The following is an 11675-nucleotide window of genomic DNA, read 5'->3' as shown; positions in this document are numbered from 1 at the left end:
CAGTAAAGCGTTCCAAAGGGGTTAATCTAGGATTCAAATACGATCATGTAGCCCCCAGTGGCTTTGGCGTTGCGCTGATCAAGAGGGTACCGACAGCTATGTTCTCTTTGGTTCGAATACGACCTATGTTTGAACATGAAGCCCCCAAATGACCTTGAGAGTTTTTTAACGACTCTGATTCAAATATGATCAAATTTGGACTCAAAAGGGGTTAAGCTATGATTCGAATACGATCAAGAAGCCCCCTAGTGGGTTTGGCATTGCGCCGATCAAGAGGGTACCAACAACTATGTTCTCTTTGGTTCGAATACGACCTATGTTTGAACAGGAAGCCCCCAAATGACCTTGTGAGCTGTGCTCAAGGGGCACCTATGTTTGAACTATGCTTTTGCAACAGCCTCTCTTTGGTCCCTTTAACCTAGGTAGTAAGCCCCCAAGTTTATTGTAAGCATGGCGTATAAGCCGGATCAAGAGGGATATACACAACTATGCTCAATGAGCAGGAAGCCACCAAGTGATCAATAATATGATAAGCCAATAAGGCAGGATAACCCATGTTTGAACCATGCATTATGGCAGCAAATTCTCTTTGGCAACCTTTAATTTTTCTGAGAACTCGAACTTGCGAGAGATGAATTCTTTTTGAACCGGAATTTCAAACCGGATATTGAGAGCTTTAAAGCTTTGTGAGAGACAGAGTTACCTTGAGCCGGATTTTAAACCGGGATCTTTATTTTGAGCCCGAAATTCTGACGGCCTTTAAATTTTCACCAATATAGCGGTAGCCTCCGGAACCGGGTTATCTTTCCCTCCATCGTCCCGGGGTTCTTGAATTTGCTAAAATTCGCAAGATTTGCTGAGTCATGTCATCATAACCCCCGAGTCTTAAGACTACTTGAGGAGTTGGCTTGAGACTCTCCATATTTGACCGTGATATAAATCGGTATGAGTCATTCAACAGCTCAATGATATAAAAATCCCTTTTGCATTAGAGAACTTGCCCTGCATTGAAGAACTTACAAGCCAAAGTAAATGCTCTTTTTTAAAGAAAGCAATATGTAACATAAAATATGCTGGATGGTTTTCACCTGATATGTCAGGCCAGAAATTATCCACCGCGGAATTTGATGATCACCATGGTGAAACTGAAATCAACCACGACCGAGTCGGCCGCGGGAGCAGACATATGTGCTGGCCGCGGCGTTGTAAGTCAGCGCGGACGGGTGAGTTGATGTAAACCAGGCCACAGGGATGATGGCCTGCACACTCATTTTAGCAATGCAACATGGTCGGATGCTGGCACGTGATAACACTGGTACGGGTTCTGTATCCATGGACCGATGATTGCCTTTGCAATGAGTCATTGTCCTGATGTTTAGCAGACATTTGTGTAGACTGGTCAAACAACTTATTGCTTCTGTAGTCAAAATACAGGGTAGCACTTGGAATACTAGTGCTTCCTCCAGTCCCCAGGATTGCTCTTTGCATGCGCACGGGTGCTCTGTCCTGTCCATCTCCCTGGAAGTGTATGCTCCTGTATACGTTTCTTTCTCTCAGCATCTGTGCCAATCTTTCACCCGTTGCTTTGTCAAATCCTCTCCTTAGTTTCTTTGCTCCCTCCTTTCTTGCCAGGGGGTGTAGTGGTTAGTTTCACCTTATAATTTACCAACAGGGTGTACACTGCCATCCATTAACATGCCACGTTCCACAACCGCGTCGTCAGTCGCGAACAGGAGCAGTCTTGCAGTGAGTGAAGTCTGAAACAAACCCTGTGGTTGTTGGCACAGACGCAAATGGACCTCAACCTCCAAATCCCGGAACTCCATACCCTGAACTCTCTAATCCCGGATTTTTTCGCTCTAAAGCTCGTTTAGGCAAGGATCTGCTGACGTGGCACCATTAGAGGGTGGGATTGCGAATTACTAATGCCAGCTGTGCTCGGGTAGTTTCCTTCTTAATAGCTGACGCGGGTGGGGAATTTTTCTAGGTTTGACTGTGAGAGTGAGAGAGGAAAGCGACCACCTCGATTCAAAGCAAGGCGACCGAGAGAGGGCGAGGATTGCCGGTGGCCAGGGTGATGCCGTCGTCCTCGATTGGTTCCGCCCGTTCACGCGGCGGAGGGACTCGACGGAGCGGCGCCACAGCTAGGTCGCCGGTGCCGTATCGTGAGCAGCCGATGGAGTATGAGCCGGCGATTTACTGCAGCCAGTGCGGGAGGAAGGCGCCGCGGTGGATATCATGGTGTGCGGCGAATCCTGGAAGGCGATACTATGCGTGCGTTGAAGCTCAGGTAGTCTGTTCTTGTATGTGCTCTGTTCTTACATGCGCTGAATCTCAGGCTCCTCTGCTTTGTTTGATTTTCTCTGACAAACTTGTGTTTAACTCTTCAATAGCATGGGTTCATTGAGTGGCACAACGGCCCAACATCTCCATTCCTGCGTGTATTGTTGGGTGATCTTCGAGATAGGATATGGCAGCTAGAGGATTATGGAGCAGCAATCTGTAAAGATGGAGATGCAGGTGTTGGTGCATCCTGTGTGGAACTGCAGAAGAGAAATGAGCAAACTGTAGTGGATGACACTGGTGCTTCAGTTAGTGATAATTGTGTTAGGAAAGGCTTCATGTTGGTCTGTGGCATTATGATATTTGTGTCAGGTTTAGTTGTGGGGATCATCTTATCCTAGTTCATGTGGCACAAATGGATGTGAGGCAATGTAATGCATTCAGAAAATGTACTGAATCCAGTTGTTACATTTGTTTGAATGAAATGCAGTGTGCCAAAATTGTCAGGCAACGTACTGAATTCTTAATTGGCAATGTACTGCATTCAGTTTGCAAATTTTTGTCAGGTTTGAATTGTCATTTTTACAGCAACAAAATAAACTATAGGGATTGTAGAAGAGGAACAATGTACTCATAGAGAATGTTCACAAGAATGAACAGAACCCCTTCTAATTTTTGGCAGAACTCATACATTACAGAAAATTGTTAGCAACAACAAAATTAAGTGAAGCCATGCTCATTGTTGGCAGCAGCAAAAATAAGTGAAGCCATGATCATTTTTGACAGCAACTAAATAAACTAAACCCATTCTCAGGAAATATCCTGAATATAGATCACAAGAAATTTCTTAAACATAGATCATGCCATATTGGCAGCATTCATGTTCACTTAGCATAGCACATAGCACATAACAACAAATTCACAGGGACACACACATCCAAAATAAAAGTACTTCACAAGGTTCTACACCTCACTAGGGTTGCATATGGATTATAAGATACACATTTCTAGTAGTACACAACTTCAGTAGTTCCCAGAAGCTGTGAACCAGGGCATGAAACCTCCACTAGTGCCTCTCCCTCTATTTGATCCTCTTCCTCTTCTTGTGCCAGTAGATGTACTTCCTCCAGGTGCTTCATTTCCAGTTGGTGCTGATCTTCTGGGAGGTTTGAAACTTGAGGAGCCTGGCTGTGAGCTTGTAGTTGCTGCATGTTGAGAGGATTGAGGAGTTTGAGTCCTGGTTGCAGGTTGAAAAGATCTAGCTGTAGCTGCCCTGCTTTTGGCAGCCTTAGTCTCTGCTTGCTGCAATCAGAGAAAAACAACAAGCACTGGTCAGCTGCATATTAAAAATTTAGTAGAGCAAAAATTGCTAATGGACAGTTGCATATTACCTCATTGGCCCTCTGTTGTCTTCCTCTCTTGCCAAGAAATGCTTTTGTTTTTTTGTTTCTATCAGCATTCTTTAAACAAGATCCTTTGTTGTGTCCCTTACCCCCACATGATCCACAAGTGATTTGAATTCCATGCTTGCTAAGTTTCTTTCCTTTGGGTGCTTCCCCCTCTTCTCTCCTCCTATCATTGTTTTTCTTCCTTGCTCCTGGCATTGCAATATAGCCAGGTGCCACAGGCCTAGGATTCTGAGAAACTGGCCAACATTCTTGACCTTCCACAGGCTGGAGACAATGCTCGTATATTTTCTTGAAAGTCTCAATGTAGTAGCAGGGGTCAATGAATTCTTCTATTTTTCTTCCACATTTGTATATAGCACAGATGGCATGACAGCAAGGAAGGCCTGCCAACTGTAGATAACCACATGAGCATGTCTTGTTCTCAAGGTTAACTGTGTATCTCCTTCCTCTGCCAGTCAAATGCTTGACCTCAAATCCATCCTTGCCATTCCAGAGCACCTCACAGAACTGAGTTCTCTTGATATTGCCCTGTAGTTTCTTAAAAATGTTAGGTCAAACTGTTCCATGCCACTTATCACTTTTGCTTCTCTGTTCCTGAATTCTGACATACACCTTCTTCCTTATCATCTCTTGCTGTGATATTATGGGGTAAAACCTTGATTCTATGATGGCATTGTTGAAAGACTCACATAGGTTGTTATCCACCGACTCACAGTTCGATCCATATGGAAAAAAGGCCCTAGCTCAATGCACCGGCTCTGTCCTTATAATATCTTTTGCACCATCGGGGTTTTTTTGAGCAAGTCTGGCCTTGTTGTAATTGAAATCCTGTTTGTTTGAAGCCTTGGCAATTGCCCAAAATCTTTTTTGTAGTTCATGATCCCTGTGCTTCTTTCTCCAATTGGCATAAATGTGCCTTGCACACATCCTGTGTTGTGCCCTAGGCAAATAATCTCTCACGCTATTAATTAAGCCCTACAAAAGACACATAAATATTAACACAAGAGGATATATAATGCAATACACAAGAAGATATGTACCCTAACCTTATCGACAACTACATAGCCTCACCTATCCCTAACACCGAACCTTATTGACAACTACCTAGCCTCACCTACCCCTAACCCCGAACCTTATCGACAACTACCTAGCCTCACCTACCCCTAACCCCGAACCTTATCGACAACTACCTAGCCTCACCTACCCCTAACCTTATCGACAACTACCTAGCCTCACCTACCCCAAACCTTATCGACAACTACAAAGCCTCACCTACCCCTAACCCCGAACCTTATCGACAACTACCTAGCCTCACCTACCCCTAACCCCGAACCTTATCGACAACTACCTAGCATTACCTAACAAACAACATCAACAATAAAAACAATTAAAACAACTACAACTTGCAATGTTGGAACAAAGAATGCAACATACTAAAAAACTTGTAGACAAAATTACCTTTTGTTGGTCAGAAATAAAAACCCAGCCAGCTCCTTGATCATTGATATCCAAATCCTTGATTAGCAGCCCAATAAACCACTTCCATGTCTCTGTAGTTTCTTTTTCCACAACAGCCCAAGCCACAGGGTACATTTGGTTGTTTGCATCCCTAGCAATTGCAGCAAGTCATTCACCTTGGCATGCTCCTTTGAAGAAGCATCCATCTAGGCCTATTACTTTCCTGCATCTAGCTTTAAACCCTTGTTTCAGAGCATTGAAACAAACACAGAACTGTTGGAAAACATTAATTTCCATTTCTTTTGGATCCAAGCAAACAGCAACTGTACTTCCAGGGTTACTTCTAAGCAACTCTAACTGATAGTCAAATATTTTAGTATACTCACTCTTCATACCACACATCAACTTATCCATGACAATCTCTTTTGCTGCCTTGCACTTTGAGGTAGACACATCAGCAAACATGTCTTTTAGGACAGTGGCTTTGATGCTATCAATCTTCCAAAGTGGATTGGCAAGGATGAAATGTTCATATCTTTCTGCTATGACCTTTGCAGAAACAAGCCCGTTTTCCCTATTTTGTGCACAGTGGTGCTCATCCTCATATGTAATGATTTGGAACCTTGAGCACCTGCTAGTCTTTGCTCCATACACAAGCCATGGGCACCCAGGCCATCCACATTTGGCTCTAACGCTCACCTCCTCAGACTTTAAGAAATTGATGCTTCTTTTTGTAGCAAGACCATATCTCTTAATTGCTTTGACAAACTGATTTTTGCTTCCAAACACCATCCCCAAACTAAAGTGTGGAATATCAGTATGAGGGTCAAATCTAGGGTATTTGCTCTTCCTTCTAACAATGTGCCCCTCCTCATCTTCATCATAGGAATAATCTTCATCACTTGACTCAAATTCCATTTCCTCCACTACTTCTTCAACATTTGCAATGAACTCAATAGGAACAACCCCTGATGCATCTGAAGTAACCCATTTCTTGGAGTCTTTCATCCTTTTTCTGAACTTCCTTGCATGTTTTCTTAGCTCAACTACCTCTGATTCCTCTCCACTATCATCGGTATGTAGAACATAGTCATTGTCCTCCGAATCATCTGAATCAGACTCCTGTTTTGCTTGCTCTGCTCCTTGCTCTACTGCTGCATGTTGTGCCCCTTGTGGTGTTGCTGCAAGCTCTGCTCCTTGTGCTATTGTTGCAAGCCCTGATCCTTGTGTTGTTGCTTTATATCTTGCTGAAACTGCTACTGTGGGCAGTGTTGCAGGCTGAGAAGGATTGCACACTTGAGAACTCTGAGAAAGATTGCAAGCTTCAGAACTTCTTCTCTTCAATGGGCTACTTATCACTGCAGTAACAACACCATTGTCATTGGGGACAAGCACTTGTTGTACTAATTCTTCATTTGCATTGTCATTCTGATGATCCAATTGCACTTATTCAGCAGTCATGACAATAGGCATATCTTCTTCACTTTCCTGCATATGATCCTGAATTTCATCCTCAAAATCAGAGCCACTCTCCTGCTCTCCTTCTTCATCCTGTTCCCCATTGTACTCCACAAAAATTTCTGCAACTCCACCATCTGTTGTCTGATCTGACATCATCATGCAACCGGCATCATCATGTAGAAACAGCAGCCCATTAATCAAGTCTCTGCCAGGCATAAGAAAATAAAACTTCATGCTTTCCTTTACTGTCAAATGATCTGCAAGAAAACCCTTGACCTCCTGCAAGGACAGCTTGTCCCTCTCAATCTCAGAGTAGGCCACATCTCCCCCAACATAGTCCAGAGAAGGACCAATTCGAACAAACTGCCCCCCTATATGAAACTTGACGTTCAAAATCTCAGCCGGGTCCATGGATTCAACAAAAAGAACCTACATTGCAAGCATCACAACTGATTACTACACCGGACAACATAAATGAATAGCAAATACACTGATTAAGACCCCTAATTTTTGCAGCTTTACCAAGACAAAAACCCTAAACCTAACCAACACAAAAACGAAGAAAATACCAGAGATTGGAGAGGGGAGATGGATCAGGCATACCTTGCTCTTTTCTCCTGGGGAAGTCTTCGGCGACCGCCGCGATCATCCACTCGTCGCTGTCGCTGCCGTGGAAGATGAACAGAGGCGTGTCGCGGGAGAGGAAGGGGCGAACTGGAAGACGAGGGGGCTGAGCGAGTTGGTCCGGCTCGACCAGGTTATAGCCTGAGACCCCACCTGCAGGTGCTGACTCAGCCCCTTCCCAGGCTTTCCCAAGCCACGTACGAATCCCGGCGTTTGGATAAACACACAAGGATAAAAAATTCGGGATTAGAGAGTTCAGGGTATGGAGTTCCGGGATTTGGAGGTTGAGGTCCATTTGCGTCTGTGCCTACAACCACAGGGTCTGTTTCAGACTTCACTCTCTTGCAGTTGGAGCCAGTAGATGGCCAGACCGGCCAGCGGATGGTGGAACAGCCCGAAGATGGATGAGCGGGGTTGTTCACGCGACCACGGAGCAGCACAGCATGGGCGGAGCCGGCTCAGGGGCATGTACGCGAGAACAGAGCAGAAGCGAGCTGGGGCTGCAGCCTGGCGACTTGCGGTGACTGAGGCGACTCGGCGTGGAGCTGTAAGGGCACCGGGACGGAGGTTTCAGTGAGCCGGCGGTGGGTCTTAGCAATGGCGGAGGCGCTTTGAAGCCGCGGCGACGTCTCAGACAGAAACCAAACGCGGGTCGAGTCGGCGGCGATCCACAGTAGCAGCTCGGGGCCACATCAGCGGCGAGTTGAAGTGGAATCCGGTGGCGGGTCGCAGCAGTGAGGCAGATATGGACCAGGGCGGCGGGTTAGAGAGACGCCGCCCATGGGTAGCTCAAGGGGCCGGGCGAGTCCGCAACGGTTATGGCAAAAGGAGAGGAGGCTGGCTTAAGGCGAATCCATGACGGCGTCGGTCGTGAAAGTAGAGACGGATGGACGGCTTGATCCCTGGCGGCTCATAGCGGAGGTGGAGACTGGAGAGCGGCCCGGAGCGAGGCAGGTCTGAAGACGGTGACTTGAGGCTGGCCGTGTAGTGAGCCGGTGGAAGACGCGGGGTGGCCCTCGGCACAGTCTTGGCGAATCAATGGCACCGGCTCGAGGCCACAATGGTGAATTGAAACAACCAGGTCGGAGCTGGGCGGCTCGGAGGCTGGTCCGCGGTGGCAGATTGAAACAGCCGGGTGAAACCGGCAAGGTGGCAAGGCCGCATTGGTGAAGGAGACCCGGTGGGGCGAGCCACGGCGACCTGTTGATCCGCGGGGGAAGACGGCGGCTCTCGGCCGGTCGCCAGAAGCGGCAATCACTGCAGAGCTGACGGGTTGGAGGCGAGAAGAGACCCGGCGCCGAAGGCGTGGCCAGTTTGGAGTTGTGAAAACCCGCAAGGCGGAGGCGACTCAGCAGGTCGTGGTGGCGAGTTAGGCAGGCAGATGGCAGCTCGGCAGTGTGGCCGGCTCAATGCACGGTGAGGGCGAGGCGACTTGGTGACCGCGAGTCGACACGGCGGTTGAATTTTGGCAGAGGCAAGCCTCTGGCAGCGAGGTGACTCAGATCGATTTGGCCATGGCGGTTTGTAGTGTGACAATAACAGCAGAAGGACAACTCGACGAAGTTTGGTGAGTCGCCCGCGGATTGAGCCACGATGGCTCGAGGTGAGCAACGAGGCGCGTCGGGACCTGTCGTGGTTTTGTCACAGCAGATGTCCTAGAGAAAGGACTTAGTCCTGGAGCCATCGCGACGGGTTAGCTTGAAGGGGTTAAAGCGGACACAGGGACGCAAGAGAGTTTATACTAGTTCGGCCCCTTCGGTGAAGGTAAAAGCCTACGTCTAGTTGTGATGGAATTAATGGGGTTTCGATGACTAGGGAGCAAACAAGCTTCGCCTATGTCTCGAGTTGTTGTCTGTCCTTGAACCGCCGCCGGGTCGTCCCCTTATATACACGGGTGACTCCCGTCGGCTTACAGAATCCCAATACCGGCTCATAGATGTGTCCGGTTTGGTCTCTACTTATTCCTAACTTACAATACAAGTTAACTACTAACGCCGGTTTACGGCTACAGGCCTTGAACCGACCATGGGTCTTGAGCCCTCATCTGCCTTCTTGGGCTTTAACATACTTAACTACTGACGAAGCTAACCCGGCCCAGACAGGCCGGTTTATGCCCAGTAGTAATATCCCCAACATTAGGCCCCAGATTAATTTGAACGGGTTCATGTCAATCCTTTAACAAAAGCTTCATCTTCAACATCTTCTCATAAATTGGTAAACCGCCATGATGTCATCTTCTCTGATTGCTGTAAACCGGAGTGACGTCACTTGTCATAACGAAGCTATCCATTATGCTTCTTTGTTTAATAGATCTACAGAAATCGAGGCGACAGCCCCGTTTCGTGGCCCCTTAATTGTCGCGCCTGACACATGTTCTTTCGCCTTATAAATAGGACCGAAGGGTCATTTCTTTTCTCCCCTTCGTGCCTTCTTCGTCTTCCTCGCGTTGCCAGCCTCGGAGCTCCACCGCCGCCGTCGTCCTCTGCCCCAACCTTGGCCGCTGCATCAACCTGAGCGCACCAGAGCATCGCGGTAACCTTCCGCGTCTTCCTCAGCTCCGGTAAATCTTCCATCCTTTCCCCCGCAGATCTGACCTAGGGTTTCACAGTTCTTCAGCGTTCATCGTCTGCCTCTTGCTCATACGATAGATCTTTAGATGGCTCCGCAAATCTTTATTCTATGCAATGGTAGCTGTTTACCCTTCGCCTTCACTTACACATCTCAAAACCATAGATCTGTATGTACGTCTTGCTCATTGATTCGGTACTGCTCCTTTTGGACCTCTGAATATTTATCTTTTTTCTGAACTTGCTTCAGATCCATCACTGTGGAGAAATCTTACGAAATCTATTCTTATAAACTTACTCATCTGCTTCAATGTTTAAACTAGGCGGTTTAACCTTGTAGAATTTTTTTTCCAAACCGGTATATACCATTAGTCCCCTTGTTGAACCGCCAGATGTTGTTGCTTCATAAAACTCCGGTTCAGATAGATCTGTCTCTGGTTTAACATTGCGCATACCAATGTACCTTGATCAAATGCATTTTTGAACCGGGATCTTCTACCTTGTAGATTCCATCATGGCCAAGCAAGTATATGAGTGCAATTGGGTTCCTTCTCGCGTCACAGAGTGTCGGTGTCATAACCGGCGGATCTCGGGTAGGGGGTCCCGAACTGTGCGTCAAGGCCGGATGGTAACAGGAGACAAGGGACACGATGTTTCCTACCCAGGTTTGGGCCCTCTTGAGGGAGGTAATACCCTACTCCTGCTTGATTAATATTGATGATATGGGTAGTACAAGAGTAGATCTACCACGAGATCAAGGAGGCTAAACCCTAGAAGCTAGCCTATGGTATGATTGTTGTGTATATGTTGTATATGGTCTATTGACTAGCCTGGCCTCGGTTTATATAATGCACCAGAGGCCTAGGATAACAAGAGTCCTAGCCGAATACGCCGGTGGGGAGAAGTCCTTGTCTTGATCGCCAAGTCTTGTGGAATCTTCCTTGTATGCGGCAGTTGTCCGAATTGGCCCATGAGTATACGGCCACGGGGGTCCTCGGCCCAATCTATCAGATCGGGAGATGACGTGTTGAGTACCCCCTAGTTCACGACACCGTCAGTAGCCCCCTGAACCGGTCTTCAAGTTAGAGATGCTCCTCGATTCTTCCGAACTGTTCTTCATCTTCGGTCGTCGGTCTTGAAAACTGGTTCAACAAATCTTCTCACCTTCGATCTTGAGGATCGCCGAAATGCATTCGGCGAGTTTACACGTCGGGTATCCGAGGAGCCCCTTTAAGTTTCTGGCCTTTATCAATGCCTTGTTATTTTTATGCCACACCTCGGGTTTGAAGTTGTTCCCGGGCGGCAGCGTCCTCTTGCGTCCGAGCTCCAACACCGGACTGCATTCGAGGTATCTTTTGCAGCCGAGCACCAACGCCGGACCGCTTCCCAGCTCTAACGCCGGAATGTATCCGAGCTCCAACGTCGAACTATGTATCCGAGCTCCAACGCCGGACTACATCCGAGGTGTCATATCACCTTGGTTCAAAAAGGTTGAAGGAGTTTATCCGAGCTTAATGCCGGGAGTGCCCTCTATGGAGCCAGCCACTAGTGCCCGAGCTTTATGCCGGGCTGCTTCCGAGGTGGTGCACCACCCCGAATGTGGGCCGATTTTTGTGAATATTTTTTATTGGTGCAATTTATTTTCTGCCGAGATATATAGCCAGTAGCCCTCAAGGTGTGTATCGGTCTAAAACCTGAGATGCACTTGAAGGATGACGTAAGACCGCCGATCCCAGTAGCCGCTGAGACTCAGGTTGATTTGCAAAAGTGGCCTAAGGATCAAGTCCTAGCTCGACAGAATACTTCGGGACACTAAAAGCGGCGGGTGCGGCCGACCAACCTGAGGATCAAAATCTCCTCGAAAACTATATTG

At 47.4% G+C, this 11675-nt stretch overlaps 1 protein-coding gene across 1 annotated transcript; it reads left to right on the top strand.

Annotated features, from left to right (window-relative positions):
* Positions 1 to 1874: 1874 nt before the first annotated feature.
* LOC125506264 lies at positions 1875 to 2809 on the top strand. Its single transcript, XM_048671117.1, has 2 exons — positions 1875 to 2290; positions 2394 to 2809. The coding sequence occupies exons 1-2, from the start codon at positions 2078 to 2080 to the stop codon at positions 2682 to 2684; spliced, it is 504 nt and encodes a 167-aa protein (XP_048527074.1). The 5' UTR covers positions 1875 to 2077; the 3' UTR covers positions 2685 to 2809.
* Positions 2810 to 11675: the final 8866 nt, after the last annotated feature.

The sequence above is a fragment of the Triticum urartu genome, chromosome 5 (genome assembly GCF_003073215.2).
Source record: "Triticum urartu cultivar G1812 chromosome 5, Tu2.1, whole genome shotgun sequence".
Taxonomy (NCBI): domain Eukaryota; kingdom Viridiplantae; phylum Streptophyta; class Magnoliopsida; order Poales; family Poaceae; genus Triticum; species Triticum urartu.
The sequence above is the reverse complement of the archived record's forward strand: the minus strand, read 5'-3'. Positions and strand labels throughout refer to the sequence as shown.

Excerpts from the sequence above, each read along its gene's own strand:
- LOC125506264 (XM_048671117.1), top strand. The coding sequence starts at position 2,078 with ATGCCGTCGTCCTCGATTGGTTCCGCCCGTTCACGCGGCGGAGGGACT. Across the intron at positions 2,291-2,393 it reads ATGCGTGCGTTGAAGCTCAG|CATGGGTTCATTGAGTGGCA; the intron begins GTAGTCTGTTCT and ends ACTCTTCAATAG.